The sequence below is a fragment of the Linepithema humile genome, chromosome 4 (assembly GCF_040581485.1).
Source record: "Linepithema humile isolate Giens D197 chromosome 4, Lhum_UNIL_v1.0, whole genome shotgun sequence".
NCBI classification, from domain to species: Eukaryota; Metazoa; Arthropoda; class Insecta; order Hymenoptera; family Formicidae; genus Linepithema; species Linepithema humile.
In genome coordinates, this window is record NC_090131.1 from 21,521,103 (window position 1) to 21,539,548 (window position 18,446).

The window sequence follows — 18,446 nt, forward strand, 5'->3', positions numbered from 1 at the left end:
CATGAGCAAGTATCTTTAAAAAAAGCAAGACACATTATGGTCGTGTAATATGTTTTCCGTATCACCGCTAAATCACAGAGTTAGAAAATCAGATAATGTTTCCAAGATACCATATTCTTTAACGTTTCGTGACTCTGCACCGTAAAATGAATTTCTTCCGGCCGTATTTTGTGAAACAATAACGTTGCACCGCACGATCTTACGTGTATAACGCGCGTTGCCTTTTATACGCTTACTGTCTTGCGTTAACAAGTTACGGTAGTAACCAGAGCAACTAAGGGAAAAAAGTCGTAGGAGAGATGGTGGGTGCAAATGACAAACGTCCCTCTTCAGTTATATATAAAAAGATGATTTGATTGATAAATGTAACACATATCAATATTATTTTAGATACGCGCGCAATATCGTTCTTGAAATAGCACTGCTACGTTATTGCAGAAATTTACGAAGCCTTTTGGCCTTATTTTCGCTTTATGAGCAAATTGCTCAATTAAGATTGTGGCACAAGGATTTACATGAGGATATAAGCACACCGAATTATAAATATAATAGCACGATATAAGTCAAATTATTCTGCGGAGTTTATACAGAGTATTGCACTAATTGCTAAGTCAATTTATTATAGTTTTGTCTTCATATAAATATTCACACAATATTCTCTTCGCTAATGCAACATATATTATATATATAAACAGCTTTTATTTTACTCAACTTAATAATAAAAACCAATTAAAAAGTTTTGAAGATAAAATATCAAAAGAATACAAATTTTAGTGTTTCTATTGTTTGTAGTAATTTATGTGACTCAATTTTACTTGTGACAATAACGTATTATTAGCGAAAATTTATGTTATTGCGCGTCAGAACACAAACGGACGGTAATTAGTCGTATCTTCGACACTGGAATGGAAAATGTGCCGCGACATTGAAATATTTTCCACGTTGTATGCAAATGCAACGCCTTGAAATTCCACGATTATTATGGTTTCATCAGAACTCATCCAGAATTTTAATTTGTCGCTACTTCGTCTGGCTATTACATTACTTCGTGCTGCTTTCAAAATGTAATTAATCGTGGAGTTTCAATGCATTTACAGACACAAAATCTTTTCCTTTTAAAGTAGAGAGAGACGCGATATCAGTTTTAAAAGTGGTTTCGGACCATATATCAAGCACGTTAATTTGTCATAAACGTATGACGCATGCGACAACGAGATCTGCAATCCTAGTTTCTGCCGCAACTATACTTTTTTGGGGGTAGAGGCAATGCGGAAATTCAATGGTTCTGCGCAACGAAGGATGAGAATGCGCTACATCAAAATCTAGAAATTATGCTTTTCATTTAGTTGTCTTTAGTAATCTCATATTATCATGATTAATTCATACAAATTATCTGATTTGCGTTATTTATTTGTATTTTCTGAGTGACAATTGCCAAGTGTAACGAAAAATGGCTCTTTGATGCTCAATCGACAACAGTGAGAGTCAATGCGCAATTAGAGAATTCTTAATTTATATTGATTTTTTCATCATATTGTGTAGAAATGAAAAACTACTCAAGTATTTTGATGCTTCTTTGAATTTCTCCTGGTGGAAAAAACCGAATTAAAGTTTACGCTAAAAGACAATTGTTGCAAACGCAAGAAAAAAAAGACGAATTGCAAGTGCTTGCTCCGTTAATCCTGTAATTTATAGAACTACTACCGACGTGAACTTGACATTCGTGTGCGCGCCGCTTTTAACGATCCTTCGTGCCACCTTCGTACCTATAATTATGAACTATTTTGGCCCACCTTACACGAGCGATCGCTCGCACATCGCGTAAAAGTACGCCGTTCGTCGCGACGCGTTGTCACTCCCACGACAGAAATGACGGCTTTAAAGCAAGCCGGACTCAGCTGTCTGTCGGACTGTCGGACTACGTCATCAAGGGCCCTTTCCTGCGACAGAGAGGCCTTCCAAGGGCGCCGCCGGTTTGAACCGCGGCACTGCCGGCGTCGCGACGCCTGCGCGTCCACGTTCACCACGGCACGGGGGTGCATGGATAAACGACGGCTGCGTAGGGGCGGCAGTGCGGGTTCAGGGGGCAGCGAGGGTGGGTGCCTCCTCCGTTGGAACTATCCCCCTTGACAACAGAGAACCCGCGACCATTCTCTCTCACCCTCGGCGGCGAGCAAGCCCCGCTTTCCGCGCACGTTAATTCCTCGCAACGCGGAAACCGCGCGTCCGATCAATCGAGTCCAGGTGCTTGGTGCGATCAATCCGGCGATCTCGTGTACGAACGTCGTCGTCGTCGTCGTCGTCGTCGTCGTCCTCCTCTCAGGGAGGAGGAGGAGGATCCGCACGACGTGCTCGGACGACGTGAACGACAAGCCTCCCGTTCGTTCAGGTAAATCGATTAAGTGCACACACGTAAATTTACGCGAGACGGCCAACCGGCAATATCGTCCAGGACGATCCGAGAACGCGACGTGAGAATACGCAGGCGATTCATGTGCATCCTGATTCAGGACCAATCTTTAAAGAGTGAGAGAGTACGACACACAACCGGCTGTCCGACCGGCGCGGTATGTGTATATAGATACTGCCTGCGGTCTGATGTCGCACTGGCGGTATGTATCGAGAATCTATCTCCAACGCGAAGTGTCGATTTTCTCGTATCTCCGCATCTGATAACCGCGTTCGACAGATCATCTCTCTCTCCCCTCCCTCCCCCTGTCTCTCCCTCTTTGCTCTCCCCCTCCTCTCTCTCTCTCTCTCTCTCTCTCTCTCTCTCTCTCTCTCTCTCTCTCCCTCCCTCCCTCTGCCTCTGTCTCTGTCTCTCTTGCTAACGTAATTCGCGTGTTCGTTGTGAAAGTAATATTGGTAATCTCTTGCGTGTTACCGGTGACGCGTGTGTTACGACGCCGAAGATGCGCTTCCTATCCGGTACTTAACACAGTTTGACTCGTAACGATTATCATTAAGAGCGCTCGTTGCACACTTTCACCGCGACGTGAGTAAACTACCGTTCTTTTAATTCCCAACGATAAAGTATGCGGACAAGGTGCGAATAATTCGAGAGAGAGTAATTTTGAACGGTCGAGTGTACAATTTGGCGCAATTTCGCGTTAATAGTGGATGATGAACTCGAGAAGTGAAGAAGAGAAGTGAAAAATGTTGATTTGCCACAAAGATATAAAAAATAAATATCGTTCCGCAGCAATATTGATCATTCTGATTATATGTAAGCAATTATGCTCGCATAATCAATGATATTTTCTCTAATGAATGAATGCAGAATTGTTTATTAGCGCTCCATACTCCGTAAATTATTCGAGTTGCTCCGCGAACAAAATCCAATAAATTATAAATTTACGAAACTACGTAATCAATCTATCGGAATATTTGCCTGCGCGTATTTACTCGCGTCGCGATCACTGCAATTTTCGCTTCGTCCAAAGTAAATTTGCAAAGAGTAACGCGATATGGGCACCGATAATACACTTTTAATTTAGTAATCCAGCGAATTACGCAGCCTTCTGCCTTTTGATGTAAAGCTACAATGGCTATTTCGTTTTTTTTTCCTTTTCTTTATTTTACACTTCCTACGTAACCGCCAATTGAACATTCAATGTATCTTATGCAACATTAGCGTATCGGTTCGCGGATATCAGTCATAATCCTACGTATTTGAGATCACGCATCGTCGAAACACAAGAAACCTTATTGTTCAAGGAAGTTCCGCGAAGGTTTTGCTGACCTACATTGCACTAAACGTATAAACGGAGGTTTTCTTCCGCGTTCGGCGAAGATTTTCTCACTCTTCTATTATGAGTATATAAATATAATAAATCATTATTTACTACATTCAGAAATCGCTGTGTAGCTCTTACAATAATTAAACAAAAAGAACGGACTTTTCGATCGATTTAATATTTATTTTGAGCGCAGTTATTACCACAATATTTTGAGTTTGTTTACCATCGTTTCATACTAATAGATCTTATTAGTTTATAGATATCTTATAATAAGTTTGCAGAATTTTTGAAAATAATTAAGTATATCAAAAAATATAACATTTAGATAACGTAAATTCGTATCTGAATAAGTTTGCAGAATTTTTGCAAATAATTAAATATATCAAAAAATATAACATTTAGATAACGTAAATTCATATCTGAATAATAATCTGAATAATAAATAAGCCACTGAATCGCATTCTATCAGTAGCATCAAAAGCTCAACCGTTTAAACGTTAAAATAAAGATTAGCCTCTTCTCTTTTCTCTTAAATATACACTAGGAAAAATATTTAGTTGAAGAAACCAAATTTTTATTATAGTGACAAAAATATTTGGTTAAAATATGCACAATCAAATCTATTTAGTTATCCTAAATAAACAGTCTTTGTTTGCAACATTTTTTCATACAATTCCTTTTCTTGACATAACGACTAAAAATATTAATAAAACAAGTTTTATTAATTTAGACAAGAATGTTTTATTGTATTAATTTTAAGTTATTAATTTAATTAATTTGTTATATGTAATTTTAATCCTAACCCAGTGAGAAATGACAGGCCGAAAAGACATATATTAGATATCTAATAGACATTTAATGGATGTTTTTTCGATCTGCGAATTTAATTTTGCTTTATTAAAGTAACTTTATTAATCTGATTGTTCAAACTAAATAAAAAAATCTCAATTTTATTAAAAATTTTCTAAATTATTTTGTCAAGACAACATAATGTAAAAATTACTTTAGCAAAAACAAGGAAAGTTTTTATAATATAAAACAAAATAAACAAAAGCCTCAATTATAAAATTTTGTTAAAAACACTAAACATTTTTCCTAGTGTAGCAAGGCTTTTGTGTGTTTACACTACTGCGTACAATGAGTCAGGCCTTGAGAAAAGTTTAAGTTTTGTTGAGCTTTTATTTGTAATAACGCTCATTAATTCTCGTTAAATTGTTCACGATTATATGAAAACATTTCGCAGATTTGCATCGGCGCACAATCCACGGAAACTACAATCTACATGGCGATAATGAATAGGCGAGGCTACGTCGCGTGCCTTCATTAATATCACACGACCTTTTTCATGAGTTTTCGAAGTGTCACGAGCGAATAATTTAGCGTCCTCGAAATGTCACGTATTAATATTCCTCGCAACAAAATCAGATTTGTATCGATTGCATCGGTGTAGCGCCGCAAAAATTATTTATTTCCAAAATCAATATTGAGTTTATTTTCTCCGAAGCCAATATTTATAAAGAAAATCGAAAGTTTGCACGCCACTCACGCAATAATCTCTCGGTAATTAGTTTCAGCATGGAGTGCCCCGAAGCGGTAGAACGAGGTCGGAATTTTCGTCTACTTGCTGAAGAGGAGCTGTCGAAACTCTTAGATTTTCTTACGGGATATTTGCCTGAGTCGCTGAAGGTACGTACTATATTCTCTCGTCTGCAATTATTCACTTTCTACTACAGTTAAAAATGTAAATGTCCTGCTGCATGCAATTTGCGCAATTCGAAATTTTAAGACTGTGTTTTTCGCAAACGTTATTAAAATTCTATTGTCTCCGCTCGCGACAACAACAATACGACAGGAAAAATTATTAAGTTGCATTCCGTTCCTTTCCATTACGCAAATTCGTCATATATTTCATTCTTTGATTTTTATTGGGAAATAGTTCTATTTTTAGACATAGAATATTACATCTCTCCGCCGTCACCTACTCGACACAATTACCTTGCAAATTACCAGTCGTGTTCAATACGGAAGTTATAAAGCGTCGTCAACTTCTAATTTGATGTTGATGAAAGTGGGAAAAGTATTACGGAAGAGTAAAAATAAAAGTTCCTGACGTCCAGTAATGAGGGAGAATAGCGTAGCGTAAAATGTATATAGTACATAGTATATATATATATATATATATATATATATATATATATATATATAACTATAAATTTCTCTACTAGAATTATATCAGTCATGATAATACTACAACAATATCAATACAAATATTCATTCAGAGAGAGAACTGCGTTACATTTCTCACGAGAATGTTTACCAAAATTTCAAAATTGTTATGGTTTATGTATTTCATATTGCATTTAATCAATCGATATTGTTTATTCGACAATGTGTTGTACATCTGTTGTGTTTAATTTCCAGTTCAATTTCGTGTTTAATTTTGTTACTAAACATACATTTCCGGAAAACCATCTCATTAGAAGATTGACAGAATATTGGACGTTTTGACGTTCGTAATATCTAACGAGGAAGGGAGGGGGAGTACACTGCGCTTCTCGAAGATGGTTAATTACTCTATTGAGCGTGCAAATTGGCCTCCGTTTAGTCTGTAAACGATCTCAGCCTCCGCTACGAGTAATAAATTAAACTAATGATTATTTTGCCGATCAATAATCATTAAACAGCCGCAGAAAGCGACGCAAATTTGCAATGCAAGAGCCGGGCTAATGTCAAAACCATTGTTTTACACAAACCGTGTAATAAACGCTCCCGGTCTCGGTACTCCACCGCGTCCAGCGTTTTACTCGATTTAACAACAACGTCTGGAAATCGATATAACTCCGCATACACACAACGTGTACAGGCATACATAAACATCACGAATGCGTATATTTAGTAAACTTTTAGTCCAAGTTAAAACGCAACTTTTATAGATAGAAAAGACGTCTAACCTTAAGAGGGATAATACGGAGTCGGAAGTTGAATTTGACACTTGCGATTGTTGGCATCTCATTTGACACAAAGTTCATGGAAAATCGCGCTATCGTGACCGCGAGAGAGAGACTCGCTCTCTCGAGGGATCAACCCTACGCATCAGTGGGATAAAATTATCGTCATGAAGGAAGCAATGTTTAAATCGCGTCATAATCCTTGCCGTAATCTGAACCAAATGCCAATAATATTGTAGAGGGTCAGGGTTAAGATCGCGCGTGCTACAAATATCGCATTGCGTGTGCTATCATAAATCTTTTATGCCATGAAAATAATATGTCGACGTTACAGCATGGAAAACTCCTTAAATATTTGTAGAGCCTGATCGATCATCGTAGGCACAATGAAGTAAACAAAAAATCTATAGTGAATCCAACTGCTTATTAAATCGATCGGGAGATCTATTGACATTGCAGTGAGCAGCAATATTTTTAAATCTTTCAACAATTTGATACATAATGATAAATTCAGCCACTCAAATAATCAATTCATCAACCTATTCTATTTTAATAACAAAAAATATAGATTCTATGGCAACATATTTCTTTTTCACGATAAAAAGAGTCAGCTTGGTGAATAGATGCATATATATATTTATCATATATGTTATATATATTCTATATTTATATATATTTAACCTTTTATTCTACAATACAAAGTGCATATATTTAATGGATAGATAAGAATAATTGTATATAGTTTTTTTTAAACTTTTTGCCCGTTTTTATTTTTATTTGCGCTTCAATGTCAACTCAATTCAATCACGGAAACAAACTATGAAGCAACATATGATAAAAAACAACACTACATTTTTTAAATTCAGTATTTGAATACGGAATAATAAAATTTCAATCGCTAAAAATAATTTGCATAACTTTCTCATTTGTTTACTTCACTAAAATCGTTAAATATACTTCAGACGTGACGTTAAAGCAGTTCGTCCGCATTATCTCACGTTTCACCGTGCAACTGCCGGATTATGAAAGTATCCACGCGAAAAGCTTTGTTCGCTCCCGTTGTTACATGGATCAACATTATGACGTGCGACCACGCTATCTTAATCGAAAAACCGACAAGGTGCAAGGTGTGCCGGAATCAAGGCCAGGGTCGTTGCTTGCACACGTCGTCGCCGTACTATTCGCGAATCGCCGCCGCAGTGCCGATCTCGTGACCTCGCTCACGACTACGGTATCCACGACTTCCTATTAGCACCGAGTTTCCCCTTCCGGTATCGCGGAGAGGAGAATTCCGCCGCTATCGATGTCAATAATTGTGTGAACGCGACGGTGTTCCGTAGCTTCAACGTTATTATCAAAATTGAAATCGCATTTAAGTAAAAGCCGAAGGCATTACGTATCCCGGGAAAGACGATGGCTCGCATTATCAATTTATTGATTCGATTACATAAAACGGTCACGTTGAAACCGCGATATTTTCGTCTCACGGACAGCCGAGCACGCTTGTTTTCAACGTGAAAGGTCGTATTCGCTTTTCAATCGTCGCGAGAGTACGGCCGCGTCACAAAGAGATATTGTTCAATTGAACAGGCTGTCTCATGGCTTTTTCACCACCGCAAACACCCCGCTCGGCTCGCGCGCGGGTTAGACCAAATCGGTTAGCAGAAACCAATCGCGGTACACTCGACAAATTATTTATAGAAAAACAAGGAGTAGGTGGACAGTAGCGGTCAGGCACTGTACACGGAGGGGGGGGGGGGGAAGGGGCCAAAAAAAAAAAAAAAACAGAGGAGCTGCACGCCGCGTGTTGAAATATACAGTTGTCGTGATCGGTATCACGACAACAGTATTGTTACGGCGATCAATCATCAGTGAACTTTGACGATACACCGCATGCAAAGTGCATCGATTCCACTACGTGCAACGACGAAAAAGCACATGGCACACTACGTGTGCGTCAGGATACGACCTTGACCCTCGAACGCCTTTTCGCTGCTCGTGTTGTAGGGACCGGTGTGTGTCCGCGGTTTATTCCGAGATAAATTGCAGAGCTTGCGCACAATCAGTTTCGTAGCCGGCTCGATTTAATGGGGTACGGCACGGCGGCGCCGTTAAACTCTTCCGAATCACTCTCGACGAGGGTCTCAAAGCGATACAGACAGAGTCGTGCATATCGGTTGCATGCGATATCGCGCGCATTTTGCAGATTGCACGCGAGAATTCAAGCGGGGATATATATCTCGAACAATCCATCTCCTTTAACCATTCTTAAGAAACAATATGCGAGCCGGCGCTTGGCGGAGGAAATTGCAATGCGAGGTAGCAGAGGTACCGTGTATCAATGAAATGGAAATTTAGGCAATGTTTTAAGCTAGAGCATACTAGGGAGCAAGCAAAGAAAACTGAATTTTATAATACATTGCAGCGATCCAAAGAAAAACAAAATGGAAAACATGACAGAGTACAGTAGTTCTCGTCAGAATTTATTTATATATTGTAGACTCTACAGGATATTCTGAAACTCAAGAATATCCTTTTTACAATGAATTCTTTGACCAATTTGAAATTGATTTTTTCTCACTGACAATGTTAAAGGAGAACATTATTTATCGCTTTTTTTTAAATTAAAATTTTATTAAAATAAAATGCAATTAAAATTAATTGAAGAATATGATATAGTATTCATTTGTCTTTGTGAATCTTAGTTCCCGAAAAGCTCTTTTTAATTGGTTTTTAAATCGATGTTTCGACATTTTCGCTGAAGAAAAATTGACTTTGAATTGATCAGAAAATTTGTCATTAAATTGACATTGACAAGAGTATTGAGATATTTTATATGAATTAATAAATCGTCATATCGAGATTAATAAAATTTTTATTGACAGTGTGTTAGTATGAAATACGAGTCAGATTGTTACGGATCTCTTTCATCGTGCATTCGCAATAGATATGTATGGAATAATGACCTCGTATAATAATCTGTGACACGATATATTACCATATCGTCTTAACCTTTGTTTGTTTATGGTTCTCAAGGCGATTTAAGCACGAACATTACTTTGAATATACGCGTATTGAATATACAATACGATAAATAGTACACTTACATGTACATATTTCATAATATTATGTAATAATCGAGATTTTATTTAATCCATTTCATAATTTAAATTATGTAATATAAGATGCAAATAAATACATATAACATTTCTATAATTAATTCCGAAAATATATATATTCTTGTTTTTTAATTATACGTAAAAATAATTAATTGTACTTATAATTTTGAAATATAAAAATATAAAAGATCGCTAAGTTTTATTGTATAGTTTTTTTCTGTGTATTTACTGAATTTATTGAGTTTTTATCTGTAGATAATTCTGATGATAAAAAACAATTCTTTATTTATTTAACGATGCTAAACTTGTTGAATGAAAATGATATATTAATAAAAACATAGTATTATGTTACGGAAAATACGATTTTGTGTAGATTATATTCAGATCGATAAAGAGTATATGTATTGTACTGTGTCTATAATACTGTGCGTGTCCTACTATGCCGTTAATACACATCATAACAGGTAATGAGGAAACCTGCTCATGAATAATGTCAATATGTAAAGTTTCCGCATAAATGCCCTCTTTATTTGAGCTGTACACAGAGTTCAGAACTGTCAGCTAGAGTAACCAGCCTTCGAGGAAAATGCACAGTAATTTAAGCATTGCCACAGAGAGTGAATTGTTTCTCGTAAGATCTTGGAAGCAATGCACAGCGAGTATTGTTTGTCTTTTCTACATCTCATGTAACGTATTTCACATTGACGCATAGTTATTTCGAGAATATATTTTACTGCAGCTATTCTTTAAAATACCAAAGAGGGTCTTAAAAATGTTGCACATAACTTTTATAATCCATATAAAAATAAGTTGATATATAATTATCTGAATTGACGTCAACTCGATAATTTGGAAAGTCGAAAATAGCCGTCGTGCAAAATTGCAGTTACTTTTATCGATCTTTCCAATCTAAACTACTAAGCCGACTAAGTGTACTCTATTATGCTATTCTTGGGCGAGATTTATGTATGCTTCGTTTCGCTCGTTATTTTCACCCAGTGTACTCAATTAAGGAATCCTCCTCAATGCGACATAAATATACACAGTTCGATTTTTTGAAATTATATTTTTATATTAGTATCGTATAATTTAATTTATGAATGAAGTTTATGATCAAAATAAAATATCTTTTTCGCAACAGGATAAATCTTTTGTATGTTTTGTTTTATACATTGAGCGCAAATAAAAAAAGCACTTTATATAGAAAAATATCAAAAGCAAAAGAGTGATTATCATCTTAAGTTTCAACAAACCGGCCCAGCAGCAAGAAAGCACTGCCTACGGCTAGATTCTCTTTTATCCTGATTCCTCTTTTATCCTGATAACTTTCTCAAAAATACTTGCCCTTTTATTTCAAAGGACGTCTTTACTAAGACTGATATACAAGTCTAGACAAGTTCCCCTATTCGTCTCAATATAAATGCCACTCTTAATTCCATGTTTCACAAGGAATATATAAGTTAGCCTAATTCTCGTATCAATATTTTTTTATACAAATCATTATATAGATATTATAATAATCACAGTAGTTTAGATTGTTCAATTAAAAAAAAATATTTTGCTAAAATTGTAAATTTTTTGCAGTTTCATCAGACTGTATTAACTTACATGCGAAATAGAGTCTGGGAATTCCATTTCTACGTGGCTAACGATTGGCCTGAAGATGCAATCTGCTTACATTTTCCCGGAATGACGTTATCTGTAAGTATAAATTAAATTTCCGCTATTATTTAAGGCAAAAGTTAGTTTGATGTAATCTTAAAAGTTCCGATTTCTAATAGTTTACTTAAGATAACAATTCCACTTTCTTCCTTAACCACATTTTCTTCAAAAAGTTGTCCACATTAAATTTATCTAGCTCGCTCCGTAATCTACTTGTGACTCACGTCACGTACTTTGTAGAACGTATTTCTTTCCTACGAAATATAACAGATCGGAAGCGACCTTAAATAAATTATTTTGATCACAAGATGTAAACTCACCAATTACCGCGGCAGATTGTAGTAAATCGTTAATTCGCGAGATACCGCGGAGTCAAAAAAAGAAGCATCTTTTCCGCAAGTACTGGAAATTCATTATCATGCTTCCGAATGCGCCGTTTCTCCATGTAGAATGCAAAAAGACTGAGTTGGCCCATATTCTATAGGTTTGGCAATTCGCCAGATTATCGTCTTTCTCTCGTTCGCTGTTGTCCTCGCTGACGCGATTCGCGACTCATTTTATGCCAGCCCTCCAATTCGCCCCGAGACAATTTTTGTTTATGCTCTTTAGTTAATTACAACCTCTGCAGCACCATAAATTCAAATGACCGTTGGTTATTAAATTTGCATAAAAATAAAATATACTTTCTGAGAAATCTCCACGTGCCACCGCGGCAACAAGGATCTCGATGTAGCCTTTGACATTTAGCAACTATTTGTGTTGAGATTCGCATTCGTGTCGTCGATTCGACTGTTAAGTGGCTAATCCGCGCGGAATGTTTTTCGACATGGATGTAAACACAAGCCGAAATATAAACGCCGCGACGGGCCGTAATTTCACGTTTAAATATAAAACACGTGTGACGCGCGTGCGTCGGTACGTCAAATCTATTTCTAAGCTTCTAAATTCTAGAAAAAAGTCCCGCGTGTGGATTATGGCAGCAGGCATAAATAACTCGTAAAACGTTTCTCCATACTGTATATTATTTTTTCGTACTGAAGATACTACAGATGTGCTAATCGTATCCTCTGTCACATTTTCAGCCGCACGGTTTGGTATATGAGAGCGTCGGTGTCTTCTGCCCGAACGATCGGCTGGACCTGCTGCGTCTTTTCCGGGAGGAGGATATTCTCGTAGACTGGTCGAGACCTTTGTACATTAATTTCGCTCATTACGATATCGCCGAGGAGCTGACGCGCCTTTACGAAGGTACCGGCACTATCGAGACTGTCGTGGGCGATGTCTGCGCGTGCGAGGACTTTGAGCATGGCGCGGAAAGCGGGGAATTGTGTAAGGACGGCGATCCCGATGTCCAGGTGTTGCCTCTCAAGGCGGAACACGCCGAAGGAATTCACGAGTTGTATCCGGCGAACGACATGGAGTGTCATGAACTTTTTCTCCGTCTCATCAGGACTCTACCGGCGGCAGGCGTGTTCGTGAAGGGTAGCCTGGCCGCCTGGATGGTCCAGTCCTATTACGGAGCTATGTTCTCCATGCAAACCAAGCCGGAACACCGTAGAAAAGGTTACGGGACGAAATTAGTAAGGTAGACTAAGCTCGTGGTTATATATATTCTCGATAGTATTAACTGACATTGGCACATACAAGTAATTCATATCTAAATGGACCGTTGGCAATGTTAAACTGTTCAAAACATTTACACGTCTAATTTAAGCTTTCTAAAACAATTAAATATTTTATTTTATTTTAGCAAAGACTTTTTAAAATCGTAAAAATTTAACAAAACACAGGCGTATGAATGGCTCATGTGTGTCATATAAGTTGATAACGTTTCGTGCAGCGTTTGCAATTAACGATAATAACAATTTGAGAATTTAAAGGGTCGTTTTACTTTTATAAATACACCTAATTCGTGCTAATTAAGTGTTATGTCATATTACGAATTGTTATACACGCCAAAGTTAAAATATACGACGGAATGTGTGTGTCTGAAATTTCAGGTACCTGACAAAACGCGTAGCCGAGAAAGGATATTATCCATTTGTAGTTATACGTCCAGAGAACGAAGCTAGCCACAGTCTGTATAAGAAGCTGGGCTTCAGACGGCTTTACCAACTTGTACGAATGACTTTTACGCCTTCCATGTGGCAAGAGAGCGAAAACGACGCAAACATTCTTAGGGATAACTTGGAAAACGCCGTCAGGCAGCTTAGCCTCGAGCAGAGGGTAATAACGGCGCTGCGCGATCAGAAGGAGAGCGAAGAAACGATACAAGATCCCGCGGGAATCGCGTCAATTGTTGAAAAGGAGGGAGAAGAGGGTGAGGGGGGTGCCAACGAGGAGGATCTTCTCGAGACTATCGAGGAACAGTCTGAGGAGAGGATAGACACAGCGGGAGACAATGCAGATGACCCGGTGGCCGAAGAGGCATCGGAAACTGCGCAAATTGACGATTCTAATAACGACTGCGGGACGGACGTCGCGGGTGACGACGAATAAATTTATAGGGAACGTTTATACGATAAACAACGGTCCATAATTCACGTTTTTCTTGCTCGAAGATACGCTCTTCGCCACGAGGCGTTGATAAGCAGCGAGATAAATTGCGAGCGGAAGTTATGACTCGCGTTACTCATTCTTATGAGTCTATAAAGTTCTTAGAGACGGTAAGCCAAACTTCCTGTATATCTTTTGTAATAGTCATTCATGCCTGTTTACTTTGATAGTGATAAAAATTTGATGATTCGTATGAATTATATTCAATAATGATTTATAATTAATACCACATTACTTTCGAATTATTATCATATAAATTGGCAATTTTTTTTTTTATAAAATATAGTATAGCCGATATTGTATCGAACAAGTTTTCAATTGTATATACAAACGTCTGTGCGAGAGCAAATGTCTTCTTCGAGCGATAAAAACGCGCCGAAAGAGTCAAAGATAGAAAATATTTTAAGAGATTTTGACAATTACATAGCACCGCGTTCGTGCGAGGCTTCAATTCGCGTACGAAGAATCAAAATTCCTCGTATGATTCCTCATATCAGACTCTTTCCAAAAAAACATGAAAATCTCAGGTGTCGGATAGCTACGTACGTTTGGGTTGCCAGTGTTATATCTCGTCGAAGTCTATCCGATCGTGTATCGTTCTTCTTGTTGCGTTGGTACAAATACATAATTTGACATAAAGATCGTCAGTGTTATCAATTATTTGTTATATAAACGCGTTTAATATATTCAAATATTTCTGAATAAATTAAATAAAGTTGTCGTATAACAACAATTGTCATGTGATGGTTAACAATGTCTATATGCGTTTTATCTGTTTGTTCTAAGTGTTTCTCGTTTTCGCCACAATTATCAATAAACAATATACATTGATGTGGCGTATAATGATATATATATATTTATTAGAAGATTACGTATTATAGAATTTCAATAATATTATCCAGTTCTATAATTCAGAAATTTTATTATTGATTTCTAACTACTTAAATATAAATGTAAGTAAATAGACTTTGTAGATTTAGACTTGACTATTCTATGAATTTGTAAGTCTAAATCGACAGCGAAAAATGGAAAGCGCGCTAATTTTCACCAAACACAAAAGTTCGAAAGTCTGCGAGGTGATTCAAACTGTGATTATAATTTTCGTGTATAAAGTAGAATCTCGAGAGAAATTACGAAGCCTCGTGCGATCTCGACACGCTTTCATCGATATAATAGACGTAATTTGCTGTGCCGGTGTAATCATGGATAAAAATTATGGATGAGCCCCGTTTTTGATAAAAATTCATCCCGTCACATATATATTAGTCTTCGATATTTTTAAATTTATACATGTTACGCCATAAATGATAGATTATAAATACTGCGAAACCACACAATTTCGTTATAGAGAAACCTTGCTTCATAATTGCAGGAAACTGACGGGCACTATAATTTTCTGTACGTGTTGTGCACCGTCACAGCGATTACCTTAGCGTGCGAGTTAATAATAATAGTAATATTAATGATAACAAAATATGACATAATTAATATTATTATTAATAATAACCGTTATACATATATGATATAAATACCGCGCAAAAAGGAGGGAGTCCGGCCGGTTCAGTTCCGTTCCCGAGGAACCTCGAGATCTTAGATAGCTAAACTATTTGTATAATTTTTTCTACGTTTCATATAGATGACTTATCAACAATACAAGACGGGTAATGTGTAAGGGAATCGGTTCCGAGCGGGGACGGAGTCGGGGAGGCCACGTGACTCTTTTAAGGCCCCCCGCGAAAAGAAACCCTCGTTTATTTTTGATTTTAATATTATACTGGGGGCCAGCTGTGATACTTTACCCAATTCACTTACACCTGGTCGTGGTACCAAGTCTAATTTAGGCGAAGATCAATCGTTGTTAACGGTGCGCTAGAACTCGATAAATTCCACTTTCGCGCATTACGTTATTTCATATTCGATATATATCGATCAAACAAAAGCAAATATATTCGACATTTCGCGTTGTGCAACAGATGTATTATCGAACGTATAATTTCTACTTTTGTAATTCTTTTTTTTTTACAACAATTCTTTTTATATCAGTGCCATTTTATATCGAATTTGACATTTGACAAAATAGTTTGAATAGGAAGTTTCAGTTTAGAACATTACTTTGATTTTGTCCGCAAACGTTTTGCATACAAATTCAAGTGGAATTTGCGAGTATGATTGAAGAGGATTGGCCATTGCGGGAAACTCAAGGATTTCAGTCATACGTAATCGTGTCAATTAAAGTCTCAAGTGTGATAGAAGTTTGTATCTTGTTTCATCGTCACGCAACGACCTGACGTAAAAGCGTGGAAAAGCGACGACTTTTTGACCACTTCGCGCGCGCCTTTCGCTCGATGCGATTTTCAACCGCAATTATATAAAGCAAAGTAGCTCCTGTACAATCGTGGTCAATATAGTCTCTAAAGTGTTGCAATATCTAAGTTTATATAACGAGACGATAAAAAGCAAAGGTAGACGGTGGCTCTGTTTTCATTCCACTGTTAAGAGCAGCGTTCTGCAGCACGTATACGTGTTGCATAATTGAGTTTTTCGCAATGGCCTTATGTATCGGTATCTCCGTTGCGTAGGTTTAAGTGAACGAATCTCTTTAACTCCTTTCGCTTTAGCATCTCTCTCTAAATCAGTATACTTTCTCCAAGATGTAAAAATATTATTTTATACGCACAACATAATTAATTTACTAGAAATCATCTTTCGCCCAAGAAGGCTCTTTAAAGTTCCATTTCTCAAGATTAAAGAGAAAAGATTTCCAATTGTCAGTATTTAATAACGCCAGTGAATTTGTTTTATCCACTCTCTACGCTATCGCAACGGAATGTCACGAGAATCATTACAAAAGCACGGAAAAACAACAACGAACTTATTACTACAAACACTATTATGCGCCAGCCTGTACGTAGTATGTTAATCCTAGCGCTGTGTTAATCAGTGTCTCGCGAAAATTAGGCCTAAATCTAAAATCTGCCTGAGAAGAGGCACATCCCGATACGTATGTAAATATTAATATACATATATCCTTTCCTCTTTCCTTCTCATGCACGTTGCCTTCAATTGCAACAAAAAAAAAAAAAGAAATTTTGTCTAGAACAACTTCAGTCCTACGATCGACGATGAAAGTTACACGAAAAGTGAAATAATTACGTCGCCAATGTAAAACGTTTCGAATCTATTTGTTATACAGAGCAATTACGAAGAAGAGAATAATGTTCGATGACGTAGATTTTTTTTTGTTTACTTGGTTTAGTGGGTGGTACATGTAATCTATGAGCGAGAGGGAACCAGTGCGAGAATCAGTAATTTTGTGAGAAATGGATAATTGGAAACTGGATAAAAGAGCTTTGGATAATAAATGGGACAAACAAATATGATTTTTCAACGATAGTGTCGTTTATTATGCGCTCGACTCTGCTGTACATTCATTTATACAGCTTATCCCCATAGCATTTGCAAACAATGGATCCTGTGTACTTTTTGCAGAATATTAATTTATCTCGCGAACAATACACCAACTCACAATCAGCTAAATAAATCATTAAACATCCCTGATAAACGATGTTAATTTAATTCACAAACAGATTGACAGAATTGTTATTTTTATCCCTGAATAAACCTTTTAAAAGCTGGAATAGTCTCCTCAATATCTCTCTCTTTTTTTTTTTTTTTATTAAAACGTATCTACAATGATCGAATGAGAACACTGTTTCCATCGATTCCAGCACCGTGAAAAACGTCAAGCAGATTAATTAATACGATTTAAATTTACATATGCAACATGTTACTTTAGAAGGTAGAAATTTGACTTTCAAATTCAAAGTATTCGATGGAATTGAATAATTATGTGGTAAGAAATATTTTTCACTATTTTGCAACAGTATGTGTCCTTTTTACTTTGCAAAATATTATTAAGAAGTGTTTAATATAATTGACAATATACAGCAATGTTCTTCTTGATACACCGATATTTTTTTAATCGAGAACGAAACAGGAAACACGATAAGTAAGTTGAATCACTTTGAATGTTGAATGTGTGTGAGCATTATCTGGCATATTAATTTCTAACATTGCAATTTCAGTTACACGGATTTCATATTATTCAGTGACTAGAGAAAGTCCAATGCACGTAGTAACTATCACATTTTACAGTTTTGTATCACCACACTTACTTTCACCTGCACAATCGTGAGAACAACGAAAGATATATCGATAAATTATAAATTAACCGTAAGATTGAAGATATTATTAGCGAACGTATACGCACTCTGCGAGAAACGACACGAGGTTCACACAACTCACTTGAGATACTACAGAAAGTCTTGGAGAATCCTCACATCGCCTCCATGTTCTCGAAAAATGTTCCGTCATTCGCAACAGCACGGTTCGTACGTCGCACGGTTTTCAGGTAGGAGTAC

At 37.0% G+C, this 18,446-nt stretch overlaps 1 protein-coding gene across 2 annotated transcripts; it reads left to right on the forward strand.

Moving 5' to 3' along the window:
- Nucleotides 1-2,107: 2,107 nt before the first annotated feature.
- Nucleotides 2,108-17,413, forward strand: LOC105672188 (uncharacterized). 2 transcript variants are annotated; one of them, XM_012366949.2, is made up of 5 exons: nucleotides 2,108-2,389; nucleotides 5,309-5,426; nucleotides 11,392-11,508; nucleotides 12,552-13,054; nucleotides 13,470-17,413. In XM_012366949.2, the coding sequence occupies exons 2-5, from the start codon at nucleotides 5,316-5,318 to the stop codon at nucleotides 13,966-13,968; spliced, it is 1,230 nt and encodes a 409-aa protein (XP_012222372.1). In that variant the 5' UTR covers nucleotides 2,108-2,389; nucleotides 5,309-5,315; the 3' UTR covers nucleotides 13,969-17,413. The 2 variants fall into 2 exon arrangements, with proteins under 2 accessions (XP_012222372.1, XP_012222371.1); XM_012366948.2 differs by lacking the exon at nucleotides 2,108-2,389 and adding an exon at nucleotides 2,457-2,612.
- Nucleotides 17,414-18,446: the final 1,033 nt, after the last annotated feature.